The sequence below is a fragment of the Bos grunniens genome, chromosome 11, assembly GCF_055505025.1.
Source record: "Bos grunniens cultivar Pamir isolate PY7600 chromosome 11, Bosgru_T2T1.0, whole genome shotgun sequence".
Lineage (NCBI taxonomy): Eukaryota > Metazoa > Chordata > Mammalia > Artiodactyla > Bovidae > Bos > Bos grunniens.
Genome location: NC_141175.1, coordinates 40,676,596 through 40,692,335, shown reverse-complemented (window position 1 = coordinate 40,692,335; position 15,740 = coordinate 40,676,596). Strand labels below are relative to the sequence as shown.

At 46.2% G+C, this 15,740-nt stretch overlaps 1 protein-coding gene across 4 annotated transcripts in view; it reads left to right on the top strand.

Moving 5' to 3' along the window:
• Window positions 1–15,740, top strand: part of ARHGAP25 (Rho GTPase activating protein 25) — a 94,848-nt gene that overhangs the window by 32,556 nt on the left and 46,552 nt on the right. For 3 of the 4 annotated variants that reach the window (XM_086326259.1, XM_086326261.1, XM_086326260.1), the window contains exon 2: window positions 13,600–13,799. In XM_086326259.1, the coding sequence (XP_086182385.1) occupies window positions 13,600–13,799 (200 nt within the window). Of the gene's footprint in view, window positions 1–13,410; window positions 13,800–15,740 lie in introns of those variants that run through there. The other variant, XM_086326265.1, reaches the window with a different exon arrangement.

Below are 15,740 nucleotides of genomic sequence, written 5' to 3'. Positions count from 1 at the left end.
TGAGTGTGTGTGTGTGTGTGCAAATGTGTGTGGCTATGTATGAGTGTGTAGGGGGTGACTGTGAGTGTGTGGGTGTGTATGAGTGTATGGGTGTGTGTGCAGGGTGTATGGAGGGTCTAGGCAATGGTGTAATGACCCCTAGTGACCATCTCCAGGAGGCAGCCATGAGGGGCTACTGTTTCCCACGGCTGCCAGGGCTGCCCCCTCAGCCACGTGGGGGATCCGCTGTGAGCTGCCCTGTGCACCGAGTGCTGGGCCCCCTGGGGTTGGTTCCAAGTTCCTACTTCCCAGGTCTCAGCCCCTGGGATCTGCTCAGGTCTCCTCGAAGGAGCTTGTGCAGAGAGCCAGTAAGGTGCGGCAGGACTGCCTAATATGTCCATTTTCCCGTGGGGGTGTCAGCACCGCCTTGGTGCCGGGTGGCAGTTTCAGTGCTACTGTTCCCCATCGCTCTTTCATCAAGGCCTGCTGAGCCCTGCAGAGCTTACGTTGGACGGAAAAAGTAGCACAGAGTGGTTTACACATGACATTGCAGCAAGATGGGTGGAGGCCAAGGCAGGTGTCTCCCACGATGGGCGGGGAACTGGCTCCTCTTCACTTCCCTCTGACTGTCTAGCTCTGTGAATTTTTACACACGATTCCCACTCCCAGTGTCTCTCTTTGCCACTACAATACGTGCCTCTCTGTGGGCTCTTAGGTGGTGCTAGTGGTAGAGAACCCACTGTCAATGCTGGAGACTTAAGAGACGCAGGTTCAAACCCTGGGTCAGGAAGATCCCCTGGAGAAGGAAATGGCAACCTACTCCAGTATTCTTGCCTGGGAAATCCCGTGGACAGAGGAGCCTGGCGGGCTACAGTCCACAGGGTCACGAAGAGTCAGACACGACTGAAACAACTTCGTGCACAGCACATGTGCCTCTATGGACTGTGTGCCTGGGTATGGATTCTGGGCTTTGAAATTAGATTTCTTGCCGTGTACCTGGGCCAGTCACTTCACTTCTCTGAGCTCCAGTTCCTGGTCTGTAAAATTTAGAGCTTTCCGTGAAGACGCAGGGTGAGCATTCAACCACGCTGGACTTGACCCTGATAATGTGCTTGCACGGTGGCTGGCACAGCTAAGACCTCACTAAACACGGCACTGTTTGTGTGGATCTTTCACATCGGGGGTTTCATCTTCCCTGGCTGCTCTGACTGCATGGGCACAAGTGAACATATCTAGAAATCCCTTGGTTGCAAATACATACAATGTCTGGTGATGACTCACATTTCTTACTAAAATATTTATTTTATTCACTCAAGAAATATTTACTGACAACCTTTAGTTGACCAAATGCTTTTCTAGGAGGTGTGGTTAGACTGGTGAAAAAAGTTTATAAAAATCCCTGTCCCTGGGAATCTACTTTCTCACGCCTGAACTTCTGTCTTTTCACACTTTGCGGTTTGTGATCAACAATGAATCCCCTTTTTTATACAAGAGGAATATGAGAGGGCCCTGGTCCACCAATAACTAGGTCAGAGTGGAGTCAACTATAGACATCAGGGTGCAGTAGAATGTATTTTTGTGTGCCAGGCTGCACAGCAAATGTTTGAAGCCTTGTAAGTCTTGAGTTCACTCATTTAGAGGGTTTCCTCTATATTTTAAACTCTGCACATTACCTAGCACCATGCTCTGCACACAGGAAATGCCCAAGAAATTTTACTGGTTGGTTAATTTAAAGGATATAAGTTTCTTTGTTAAAGAGAACATATCGCATGAATCTTCTGCCTGTGTGTGGGCTTAGCAGCTCAGTCCTGTCTGACTCATTGAGACTCTTTCAACTGTAGCCCGCCAGACTCCTCTGTCCATGAGATTTTTTTTTCAGGCAGTAATACTGGTATGGCTTGCTATTTCCTCCCCTGGGAATCTTCTGGACCCAAGGATCAAACCCCCGCTTCCTGTGTCTCCTGCATCGTAGGTGCATTCTTTACCTGCTGAGCCTTATTCAACATTATTTTCTCCCCTTCTAACACACACACACACACACTTTCCTCCTCTCTCTTTGTTACTTCCAATTAGCTTTTCTGAGCAAGACACAGTGAGGGTGCTCCTTCATGATACCAAATGAATAAGACATGGTCCTTGTCTCAAGAACTGCTTCATAGCTCTAGCACCTGCAGACATGCAATAAAAAGCACATAGATATTTATTCCTTATACTGAGCCATAGTTCAGTTCAGTTGCTCAGTCATGTCTGACTCTTTGAAACCCCATGAATCAAAGCAGGCCAGGCCTCCCTGTCCATCACCAACCCCCGGAGTTTACTCAAACTCATGTCCATCGAGTTGGTGATGCCATGCAGCCATCTCATGCTCTGTCGTCCGCTTCTCCTCCTGCCCCCAATTCTTCCCAGCATCAGAGTCTTTTCCAATGAGTCAACTCTTCACATGAGCTGGCCAAAGTATTGGAGTTTCAGCTTTAGTATTAGTACTTCCAATGAACATCCAGGACTGATCTCCCTTAGAATGGATTGGTTGGATCTCCTTGCAGTCCAAGGGACTCTCAAAAGTCTTCTCCAACACCACAGTTCAAAAGCATCAATTCTTCGGCACTCAGCTTTCTTCAGAGTCCAACTCTCACATTCATACATGACCACTGGGAAAACCATAGCCTTGACTAGACGGACCTTTGTTGGCAAAGTAATGTCTCTGCTTTTGAATATGCTATCTAGGTTGGTCATAACTTTCCTTCCAAGGAGTAAGCATCTTTTAACTTTATGGCTGCAATCACCATCTGCAGTGATTTTGGAGCCCCAAAAATAAAGTCTGGCACTGTTTCCACTGTTTCCCCATCTATTTCCCATGAAGTGATGGGATCAGATGCCATGATCTTAGTTTTCTGAATGCTGAGCTTTATGTCAACTTTTTCACTCTCCTCTTTCACTTTCTTCAAGAGGCTTTTTAGTTCCTCTTCACTTTCTGCAATAAGGGTGGTGTCATCTGCATATCTGAGCTTATTGATATTTCTCCAGGCAATCTTGATTCCAGCTTGTGCTTCTTCCAGCCCAGCGTTTCTCATGATATATTCTGCATATAAGTTAACTAAGCAAGTTAACAATATACAGCCTTGACCTACTCCTTTTCCTATTTGGAACCAGTCTGTTGTTCCATGTCCAGTTCTAACTATTGCTTCCTGACCTGCACATAGGTTTCTCAAGAGGCAGGTCAGGTGGTCTGGTACTCCCATCTCCTTCAGAATTTTCCACAGTTTATTGTGATCCACACAGTCAAAGGCTTTGGTATAGTTAATAAAGCAGAAATAGATGTTTTTCTGGAACTATCTTGCTTTTTCCATGATCCAGCAGATGTTGGCAATTTGATCTCTGGTTCCTCTGCCTTTTCTAAAACCAGCTTGGACATCTGGAAGTTCATGGTTCACGTATTGCTGAAGCCTGGCTTGGAGAATTTTGAGCATTACTTTACTAGCATGTGAGATGAGTGCAATTGTGCGGTAGTTTGAGCATTCTTTGGCATTGCCTTTCTTTGGGATTGGAATGAAAACTGACCTTTTCCAGTCCTGTGGCCACTGCTGAGTTTTCCAAATTTGCTGGCATATTGAGTGCAGCACTTTCACAGCATCATCTTTCAGGATTTGAAATAGCTTCACTGGAATTCCATCACCTCCACTAGCTTTGTTCGTAGTGATGCTTTCTAAGGCCCACTTGACTTCACATTCCAGGATGTCTGGCTCTAGGTGAGTGATCACACCATCCTGATTATCTTGGTCGTGAAGATCTTTTTTGTACAGTTCTTCTGTGTATTCTTGCCACCTCTTCTTAATATCTTCTGCTTCTGTTAGGTCCCTACCATTTCTGTTCTTTATCGAGCCCATCTTTGCATGAAATGTTCCCTTGGTATCTCTAATTTTCTTGAAGAGATCTCCAGTCTTTTCCATTCTGTTGTTTTCCTCTATTTCTCTGCATTGATCACTGAGGAAGGCTTTCTTATCTCTCCTTGCTGTTCTTTGGAACTCTGCATTCAGATGCTTATATCCTTCCTTTTCTCATTTGCTTTTCACTTCTCTTCTTTTCACAGCTATTTGTAAGGCCTCCCCAGACAGACATTTTACTTTTTTGCATTTCTTTTCCATGGGGATGGTCTTGATCCCTGTCTCCTGTACAATGTCGTGAACCTCCGTCCATAGTTCATCAGGCACTCTATCTATCATATCTAGTCCCCTAAATCTATTACTCGCTTCCACTGTATAATCATAGGGTATTTGATTTAGGTCATACCTGAGTGGTCTAGTGGTTTTCCCTACTTTCTTCAATTTAAGTCTGAATTTGGCGGAGAGGGGAATGGCAAACCACTTCAGTATTCTTGCCTTGAGAACCCCATGAACAATATGAAAAGGCAAAATGATAGGATACTGAAAGAGGAACTACCCAGGTCGGTAGGTGCCCAATATGCTACTGGAGATCACTGGAGAAATAACTCTGGAAAGAATGAAGGGATGGAGCCAAAGCAAAAACAATACCAAGCTGTGGGTGTGACTGGTGATAGAAGCAAGGTCTGATGCTGTAAAGAGCAATATTGCATAGGAACTTGGAATGTTAGGCCCATGAAGCAAGGCAAATTGGAAGTGGTCAAACAGGAGATGGCAAGAGTGAATGTCGACATTCTAGGAATCAGCGAACTAAAATGGACTGGAATAGGTGAATTTAACTCAGATGACCATTATATCTACTACTGCGGGCAGGAATCCCTTAGAAGAAATGGAGTAGCCATCAAGGTCAACAAAAGAGTCCAAAATGCAATACTTGGATGCAATCTCAAAAACAACAAATGATCTCTGTTTGTTTCCAAGGCAAACCATTCAATATCACAGTAATCCAAGTCTACACCCCAACCAGTAACACTGAAGAAGCTGAAGTTGAACGGTTCTATGAAGACCTACAAGACCTTTTAGAACTAACAGCCAAAAAAGATGCTCTTTTTATTATAGGAGACTGGAATCCAAAAGTAGGAAGTCAAGAAACATCTAGGGTAACAGGCAAATTTGGCCTTGGAATATGGAATGAAGCAGGGCAAAGGCTAATAGAGTCTTGCCAAGAGAACGCACTGGTCATAGCAAACACCCACTTCCAACAACACAAGAGAAGACTCTACACAGAGACATCACCAAATGATCAACACAGAAATCAGATTGATTATATTCTTTGCAGCCAAAGATGGAGAAGCCCTATACAGTCAGCAAAAACAAGATCAGGAGCTGACTGTGGCTCAGATCATGAACTCCTTATTGCCAAATTCAGACTGAGCCATAAAAAGGAATGAAAATAATACAATTTGAAGCAACATGGATGCAACTACAGGTTATCATACTAAGTGAAGTAAGTCAGAAAGAGGAAGACTAATAACATATAATATCACTTATATGTGGGATCTAAAATATGGCATAAATGAAATCATCTACAAAATAGGAACAGACTCACAGACATAGAGAACACACTTGTGAACACCAAGGGAATAGTTGGGGAAGGAGTGGGATGGACTGGGAGTTTGGGGTTAACAGATGCAAACTATTAAATATAGGATGGATACATAAGGTCCTACTGTATAGCACAGGGAACTATATCCAATATCCTGTTATAAACCATAAAGAAAAAGGAAAGAATATGAAAAGGAATGTGGACACATGAGTCCCTGGTGGCTCAGTTGGTAACGAATCTACCTGCAATGCAGGAGACCGGGCTCAATCTCTGGGTCAGGAAGACCCCCTGGAGAAGGGAATGGCAACCCACTCCAGTATTCTTCTTGGAGAATTCCATGGACAGAGGAGCCTGGTGGTTACTGTCCATCAAGTCACAAAGAGTCAGACATGACTGAGTGACTAACACACACACACAGACATATATGTAACTGAGTCACTTTTTTGTGCAATGGTAATTAACACAACATTCAACTAGGCTTCTATAAAAGCATAAATTAAAAAAGAGCTATTTATTTCCAAGCCATGGGGCCTTTGCTCACCTACACAGCCAAATATGCTTTTCTGAAAGTGAACACTGAGATCAGAAGCTCAAACACTTCTTTATAAAGGACCTCTTGCTTTTGAACAGTACCTGTACCCTTAAGGGTCCTCTAACAGAACATGGACGTTTGTGTAAGTGTGTGGTCGAGAGTCTTGGCAGAAAGAGTGATCATGGCTGAAACCCAGCCAATGCTCCTCTCATGAAGCTGTTAGCTGGCGAGTGGCTACATCCATCCCTCCAGGGGTACTATCCTCTCCTCCAGGACAGCTCCTGGCCCAGGGGTGTGAGATGGACCAATACTGGCCCTGGATCTTTGCTTAGCGTGGAATGACAGCCTCTCCTTTCACATCCCTTCCAGGCAGCAGCCCCTGCTCCATCACTAAACTCTTGGGGAGACTGGATTTTCTTGCTGTACTTCCCTTCTTCCACACTTACACCTAGTACAAACTCTCTGTAAAGAGAAGGAAAACAGTAACTTTTCTGCCTTGTATCTAAGTTGATCTCCAGTGCCCTGATTTAAAAATGTTTCCCTCAATGCTAGTCTCCCCTGGGCTCAGCCTTTTCTTTGATTTCTGAACATCTGTTATGTTACTTTCCAGATAGGAGACTCTCACATCCTTTCACTTATACCTCTTTTCCCCCAATAACCTCTTTCTGAACACATAGGCCTCACCTGTCAAAACCAGAATTCTGGGGAAGTCAAAAGCTCTCAGTTCGGTTCAGTTCAGTCACTCAGTCATGTCCAGCTCTTTGCAACCCCATGAATCGCAGCATGCCAGGCCTCCCTGTCCATCACCAACCCCCGGAGTCCACCCAAACCCATGTCCATTGAGTCGGTGATGCCATCCAACCATCTCATCCTCTGTCGTCCCCTTCTCCTGCCTTCAGCATCAGGGTCTTTTCAAATGAGTCAGCTCTTCGTATCAGGTGGCCAAAGTATTGGAGTTTCAGCTTCAACATCAGTCCCTACAATGAACACCCAAGACTGATATCCTTTAGGATGGACTGGTTGGATCTCCTTGCAGTCCAAGGTACTCTGAAGAGTCTTCTCCAACTCCACAGTTCAAAAGCATCAATTCTTCACCACTCAGCTTTCTTTATAGTCCAACTCTCACATCCATACGTGACCACTGGGAAAACCATAGCCTCGACTAGACAGACTTTTGTTGACAAAGTAATGTCTCTGCTTTTTAATATGCTGTCTAGGTTGGTCATAACTTTCCTTTCAAGGAGTAAGCATCTTTTAATTTCATGGCTGCTATCACCAGCCCACCCTTATATTTCATCACACCCAGAACAGGACTTTCCTGCCCATTCCAACCCACCACGCTCTCTGCTTCTTTCTTTGCATCTAAAAAAGGGCCTCTGAGGTCTATGAACTGTCTGGAGGCAGGGTTATTTCTAGCTGATCTTAGATCCCAGATCCAGTCCCTGTTTCCAGTCTGTGCCAAGTGCTTGGCCAATATGCATAGAATGAATGGATGGAGAAGGCCCCCTCACCTGAGCCACTCAAACCCCAAACCTCACCCCCACCTCCTGTTCAGCCGGGTGTGGGGCTCCAGTGATCCACCTCACCATTACCTCTCCTGTGCTCTCTGTCCCCCTGCCATCATCCTAATTCAGACCTCTGGATTTGTACCCAGAATACTGTACACTGTCCAGTTAGTTTTCCCCTTTTCCTTTCCTCCTTTCCTCTTCCTTCCTTCATCTCTTTCCTTTCATCATTTCTATCTTTTCTCTCATTTAATATAAAATCAAATCTATACTATGATAATAATGCTAACAATTATGACCTCCATTTAATGCCCATGTTTTAAGAGGCAGACATAGGCTGACGCTTGTCCTGTTAGAGTTCAAGTAGAGAGGGAAGACAGAATAAGAAAAGGACCAGAAGGCATGATAAGTGTTTTGAAGGACATGTATCCCCAGCTAAGAGAGACCAGAGCCCAGGGCTTGATTGAGTCTGTCTGAGCTGAAAAGGCTTCTTGTGGGATGTGTGGCCAGAAGTCTTAAAGAATGAACAAGAACATTCCAAGAGGTCCAACTGGGGGTGGCTAAGGATGGGTGGGAGAATATTCCAGCAGAGAGACTAGAATATTGTTATGGATAAAGTTCAGGATGGGTATGGAGGAAGGGCAGGAAACACCATAGGAAAATCACAAAGGATTCTGAATCCCATGGTAGGTAGTTTAGCCTTCATCTTTTGGGATAAAGATGTTGGAGGGTCATTGAAGGCTTCTAGGTCAAAGAGTGACATGGTTAGACTTGTGTTTCAGAAGATCCATGTCGTAAACAATGTTATCAGTGGGTTAGAGGTGAGATTGGTGGGAGGGAGACAGGTCAGGCAACTATTGTAGAAATCCAGGGAGAGGATAATTGGGCCCCCAAAATGGAGGAGGGATCAGAGAGAAAGAAAGCTGTTGATTGTGAGGATGTAGGAATGGAGCAGCCTTCTGGATTGGCTGGTTGACTGGGAAGAGGTCAGTCACAACAAACCATAGAAAAGCAGGTTTGAATGCGTCTGTTGCACAACATGAAGAATGGGTAGGAGATGGGGGAGGAAGTGGTTAAGTTCAACTAGCAACACATGACCTTAAGATCTTCACGGTGGTACATGTGGGCAGTTGGGTAGATGAGTCCACAGCTCAGGAGAGGGTGTCTGGGGGGCAGCCATGTAAATTCTACCCCCTTTTCAAATTTATTTAAACAAGGTTCCCAGACTAATGCACTGCTCAGATCAACATATTGAGAAAATATCTTCAGAGATTTCTGGCTTTGACCGAACTATTCCCATCTCACTCACATGTTCACAGCTTCTAAAATAGAATCTAAACGGATGCAGAGTTGAGAGAAGTTGGAAGAAACATCTGCGAAGTAGACCTTAGAAGATTTTGTGATTGATTATCTGGAGGGGAGGGGGTCAGAAGATGAGAAGATAAAGAAAGGAAGTGATAATGCCTCCCCAGCTAACTTCTCTGTTTAAACTTCCTCCTTTAACTTTTTCTCATTCCAATTTGGGGCAAAAAGCAGCTAACTTCTACTGTAGAAACTTCATCACTGAGAATATGGAACTTCTTCTGTGTCTTTTTTTCGTGTCTCATCTTGCCCTCCCTCACCTGCAGACTAGAGTGCAACCTATTCAGTTCAATTAAATCATTTGTCTATTTTATCACAGACCTCTCTTGCTCAGATAGGTGAGCTGGCTCCCTCTAACCTCTCAGATCAAGGCTGAACTTCTAACTCTGCCATCAGAAGCCACTTCTTGTCTGGACCCTCCAGTTTCATTTCTCTATTTGATGAAATGATACTCCCACCGTTATGGCCTGTTTCATCTCATGCTTGAAGTGCCAACCAATAGAACTTTCTGTGATGATGGAAATACTCTATATTGTCTATTACTAGCCATGAGCCTCATGGGATATTGAGCACTTGAGATGTGGCTGGTGTGAACAAGGCACTGAATTTAATTTATTCTAATTCATTTTGATGTATGTAGCCAGTCATAACAAGTGGTTACTATATTATTGGTCAGTGCAGGTCGTGGGGCCTATTCTTTCTTTATCTATGAGAGTAAAGGTGGATTTCCCACATCCCTAGAGTATTCTGTAAACTTTTTAACAACTGCCTTCCAACTGCCCACCTTGCCTCACTGGCCACTCGCCACCCCCTCTCCAGCCCACAATCCAGCTCAGACTTCCTGCCTGAAGGGCTGGGAGCATGCAGTAGTATGTGATGACTGGCTTACAAGCAAAACTTATTACACTTATTATTTTTATTATGAGAAACAGCTCCCATAAATAGTAACAGATTTCTTTGTTTACTTTATTCAGGAACAAGTCACACCCACAGAGAAGAGAGACTGTTCGAAGGAAAAAATCAGGAAATGTAGTTAAAACTAAGTCCAACTTAGGGCCCATCAGGCTTTCTTCTCTGGTATTTGACTCATCTCATGATGAACGGGTTGGCTGAGGGGCCTTACTGAGGGCCGAGGTGGGAGACAGCTCTGATGTGGGACAGAAGGAGCCCCGGCTTCTTTACTGTCTCATCAGAAACTCTGCTATCATCTCCCCAGTATTCAGGCCTGATTCTAGCAGTGAGAATTTGTTCTGAATCATCTGTACTCATGGCCCAGTGCCCCAACTCACATCACATTTGATGGACATACGGGTGAATGGGATCATTTCTGAAATATAACAGATGGTCAGCCAAGGCCTAGATCCCACACGTGTGGACAAAGTGGTCACTCACTTGCCTCCAGGACATCAAGACCCCTCTTAACCAAGTCTGAGGATATAAGCTTCGTATATCTACTCTTCCTTTGCCAGGCTATTCTATGATGCACGGATGCTTCTGGGGGGAGGTGTGAGCTTTGCATGTTTGTTTCTGTTACTGCTGTTTTTGCCACTTTTATTGTTGTTGTTCAGTTGCTCGGTTGTGTCCGACTGTTTGTGACCCCATGGACTGTGGCACACCAGGTTTCCCTGTCCTTTGCTGTCTCCCGGACTTGGCTCAAACTCATGTCCGTTGAGTCAATGATACCATCCAATCATTTCATCCTGTCACCCCCTTCTCCTACCCTCAATCTTTCCCAGCATCAGGGTCTATTCCAATGAATCAGCTCTTCGCATCGGGTGGCCGAAGTGTTGGAGCTTCAGCATCAGTTCTTCCAATGATTATTTAGGGTTGATTTTCTTTAGGATTGACTGGTTTGATCTCCTTGCATTTCAAGGGATTCTCAAGAGTCTTCTCCAGCACCACAGTTTGAAAGCATCAGTTCTTCAGCACTCAGCCTTCTTTATGGTCCAACTGTCACAATTTTTGCCACTATAGAGCATGAAAAATTTCCCAGAGCTATCCCAGCATCTGAATTCTTCTTCACTGAGTTGGTTCTCTTCAGTCTCCAGTGTCTTTTTGGGTCCTGCTCCACTGCTCCTACTTCGTCAGTGCTTCTGGAGTCCTCTGGTTTCTCCTATCTCCTGGAGGAGTTCTAACAGTTTCTGTGGATCTCTTGGTGGGGGTGGGGCATAGCCTGAGTCTGGGGAGACCAGAGTCTTCAGAACCACCACGTGGTACCCACCCGATTCCCTGCTCTCCTGCACAGGCTGCCTTTAGTGGCACCATCCTAGAAGCCATGTGAACGTTTCTCATTAAGCACTTGCTAGGAGGGATGCCATCCCTCCCAAGTCTGGTGCTGCTTCAGCTGAATGATCACATGAGTCCCATTGAGCTGGGCTACACAGAGGCTATTGAGGTGAGAGAAGATCCCTGTGCATCCGTCAGAATCCCTCACTCTTCAGTCTTCTTCCAAAATTCTGAATACAAACCATTCTTTCCACTTCTGCCCTCTTTCTAGTACAAATGTGAGTCTTTCCAAGTGACAGTCTCTGGCCTACAGAGACACTTCAAATTCCCTCCTCCCTTTGGGTACTCCTACCCAAACCCTCCTCGGGTTCCCTCGGATCACTGAAACAGCCTTAGAGCAAGTGATCAGCCCCACAGTGGCTGTTCTTTGAGTTACAGATGGAAGACCTTGAAGACAGCAGTAAAGGGAAGAGCAAGATCTAAGATAAAATCCTTAACTGGCAGGCCAGGACACATGGATATAAAGCAAATGTGTGGCTAGCGTGCTGCTGAATTGTCATCAGAATGTCAAGTTACTTTTTACTACAATGGGGTATCTGCACTGTTATGATGCCTGTGCAAAGGAGGTTGAATTAAGTATGTCTTGTGTCCTGGTGTACAACACAGGCTGACCCCTCCAGTCCCTGGTGAGAGGCAAGGGGTGATGCTGCAAGCTGCACCTTGGGAATGACAGTATGTGGCAGGAACGCAGACCCTTTGTGGGGTCAAGGAAGCCTAGTTAGGGAAGAGTCCATCTCAGACAGCAATACAGGATGAAATATATAAATAGGGTGATAACTCTGGATCCAATTAGAGTCAGTGGAAGAAAGACTCTGTAATGCTGTATACAATTCTGGTATTTGAAAGCATGTCGTGAACAGAAATACAGGATGAAAAACCAACAGGGAATCAAAAGCCATGAGAGAAGTTATTGCTTCAATGCACTGAAGGTGGGAATGAAGGAAGAAGGAAGGTTTGATGATGGAGCAACATTTTGAAACGAACAGGGAAGCTTAGGAGATCCTCAATGGTGATCTCCATCTTCAAAGTAGGAAGTAAAGTCATCTGTTGATAAAAATAATGAGTGACATTTGTTCACCTTGGACGAGAGACTGTGCAAAGTGGTATATATATATACATACATACATATATATTCATTTAATCTCCACAGCAATTCCATAGAATAGGGGCTATGATGATCTTAGTTTAACAAGTGAGGAAACAAGCTCAGAGAAGTTGCCTGATGTATCCAGGCTGAAAGATCCAAGAAAGGAAAAACCGGTCTTTAATCAGGTGAGATGAGATGGGCTGAGAGAGGAGCTGACTTAGTTCAGCAACGTCATGAACGTTCTGGGAACTGACAAAAGCTGGACAAAGGGATTATAAGATGGAGACTTCCTCCAGCAAGTAGGAAACTGCAGACACAGCAGACTGACAGGTACGGAGTTCACTTAGCACAAGGCTGAGGAGACAGGGAGCGCCAACATGATTTTAAGGGCACTGTTGAACCAGCTGGGAAACAAGGAAGGGAGAAACAGAGAAAGGACGTGCTGACCCGCGGGGGACCCCCCAGTTGGCTGACCGATTGCTGTGGAAAGGAGGGAAGGAGAGAGTTATCCTCAGTGGGAGCTACCATGGAGACAAGCTGTGGTCGCCTGGACCTAATCTGATGACAGGCAGAGCTCTCCTGTGAAAGCAAAAGGAAACTACACAGTGCAGTGGGTTGAAGGGTCTGGATTCAAATTCTGCTTCTGTGTCCTGTCGGCAGACTCATGTTCCTTTCAAATGCTTGTATGCTGTCAGCCACACGGGAGGGGCAACCCAACCGAAAGGGTAATGGGAAGGCCGCCACAGGAGGCCCTTGGTCCGGCAGAAAGGGCTGTGAACTCGCCCAGTGGGCAGGGGGACAGAAAGCACTTACGACCCTGAGCAGAAGGATTTGGGAGGTGCCCACATCCTGCATGGTGGCTGTAAGGTCGGGGTAAGGGGCTATTGAGGGCAGCCGGGGCAGGGCAGAACCAGACAGTGAGGTTGGGGAACACAGCAACTCCTTCTACGGAAGAAGTCAGGCAGCTTCTGGGGGCTCTGCAGCTGCGTGGGACTCACCCTGAACCCTGAGAGCAAGAGGCACTATTTTCTCCCCTCTCTTGTCAGATATTGACTCCCACGCAGGAAAAAGGAAGCACCTTTTGTCAGATGCTGCGGCCACTTCCTCTTCAGACGGCTCCAGCCAATCTCTGGCTTTGTAGAAGGAGGGAGCAGACTCCAGCTGCCGGACCTTGCGGGTGGAGAGCCCCAGGGCCGGCGCTGGTGGCAGTGGGCCCCTCGGCTGGTTCGCTGGGTCCCGGGGCATCCTCTCTGCAGCAGATCTGGAGCCCTGAGCCCGGCCAGGCTGGGGCCCGGTGCCTCCCGGGCCCTCCCTGCACGCTGCTTACAGCCCAGGTCAGCCCGCCTGTCTGTCCCTCTCCACAGCTCGGTCAAGGAGCGTGATGACCGGAGAGCAGATGGCGGCCTTTCACCCTGCATCCACCCCCAACCCGCTGGAAAGGCCCATCAAGATGGGCTGGCTGAAGAAGCAGAGGTCCATCGTGAGAAACTGGCAGCAGAGGTACTTCGTGCTGAGGGCGCAGCAGCTCTACTACTACAAGGACGAGGAGGACGTAAAGCCACAGGTACCCAACCAGGCTTTTTGCACCTTCTTCCTACAGCAGTCCCCTCCCGGGCGTGGGAGGCGGATAGAGCGCCGGAGATTCCTACAAACTCACAGGGGGCTTCTCACTAGGATAACATCCTGTCCATTCGAAAGGACTTCTCTGTCTTTCTCAGCCTTGTCAAGATAATATAAACTGGGCTTCAGAGATGACATGGTGATGATGCTCCATGGAGCCCCAAGATGATCACTGGGGCTGTTCCTAAACACAGCACAAAGTCAAGCCTGGCAGCTGTGGTCTTTTCTTTTTAACTTTTTATTTTGTATTGGGATATAGCCAATTAACAATGCTGTGATAGTTTCAGACGAACAGCGAAGGAGACTCCGTGACAGCGTGGTCTTGATGGTGATGCAGAGCACAAGGGCTCAGGGAGAGTGGATTTGGGTTCAGGAAAATTGATCTGAGGCTTTGATTTATTTGTCTGTTCAATCAGTATTTGTTGAGCATCTACTTTGCACCAGGCAGTGTTTTGGGGAATTGAAATAACCCCAGTGAGTAAAACAGATTAAAAAAAACAACAACAACCCTGCCATGTAGAACTTAGAAGACGGGGTGGGGAAGACAGAAAATAAACATAATCATTAAGACAAGTATGTGGTTTGTTAGAAAATGACTATTTCTATGAGGAAAAAAATAGAGTGGTCTAGGGGGATTGGTCATTTGAGGGACTTGGTACTATTTCAAGAAGGGTGGTCAGGATGATTCCATGAAGAGGGGGATATCTGAGCAAAGATTAAGGAGGAGTGGTAATTGGCCAGGCAGATCTCTGGGGAAAGAGCACTCCAGGTGGCAGGGACAGGCAATGCAAAGGCCCTGAGGCCTGAGGTAGAGTGTGTCTGACACGAGTGGGAAATAGCAAGGACAGCAGAGTGGGGATGTAAGAGTTAGAGAATGAGAGTATCAGAGGGGATGAGTCAGAAAGGAGAGGGCAGGAGGTGGGGGTGCAAATTGCAAAGGACACGGTAGGCCTCTGTGAGGACTTGAGCCTTCATACTGAGGTAAATGGGAGGCCTAACAAGGTTTCCAGCAGAAAGGGGTCATTCTTGGTGTGTGTTGTAAAAAGATGGCTCTGGCTACCGTGGTCCAAAATAGATCCAAGGCGGAAGTGGAGAGGCATAAGAGTGATTTAGATGAGAGGCTATAATGTTTAAAATCTCAACAGGAGTTGGGGGCTGCAGGAAAATGACCAGATTGCCTGGTATACTTTGAAAGTACAGTAAACGGGATTTCCAGGTGGAGTGGATGGGGCTAGAGAGGGCTTTGATCCTAAATCTTGGGCTTGGGTCTTTTCTTCCGGCCTCATAGCCATTGTGGTAAATGAGAGCAAAAGGAGATGTTAGTGACATCTGAGAAGCCCCAGGTGTTAACTGTATGTCTCAAGGCAACCAGGAGGGCTGGACACCCTCTCCTAGAGTGGTGGAGGTGAAAGAGTAGGCTTGGCTGGAAAGGGTTTACTAGGGAGAACAGACTCTAGAACCTTCTGGAGGCAGGGAAAAAGTCCCCAAGAAGGGTGAAGATATTAGAAGTGGGTGACAGGGTATGTAAAGAAATGAGAAGTTTCTTTTGGAAGAGGACAGTTCTCTCTAAGGGCGGGCTTGAGGCTCTGTAACACATCAGCAATGCCTGGTTGCCCCTCCACCCAGAGGGCTGGGAGTGTTTGTTCCTATAGAGGCTGGAGAGGGGCTGGAGACCCCACCACTGATTGAGCTCTTGATCAGTGTCCTGTGTGTAGAAACCAGACTTTCTTCACGTGACAAACAGACCCCATCAGAGTCAAGCAATTACAGGCTAAGATGGAGTTCCTAGTGCGTTAATAGTGAGTCAGGAAGTCTTCCCATCTGCGAAGAGTGAGGGAGATAGCAATGTGTTGGCCTTCTGAAATTAGCAGAAAGGGCAGCTCAG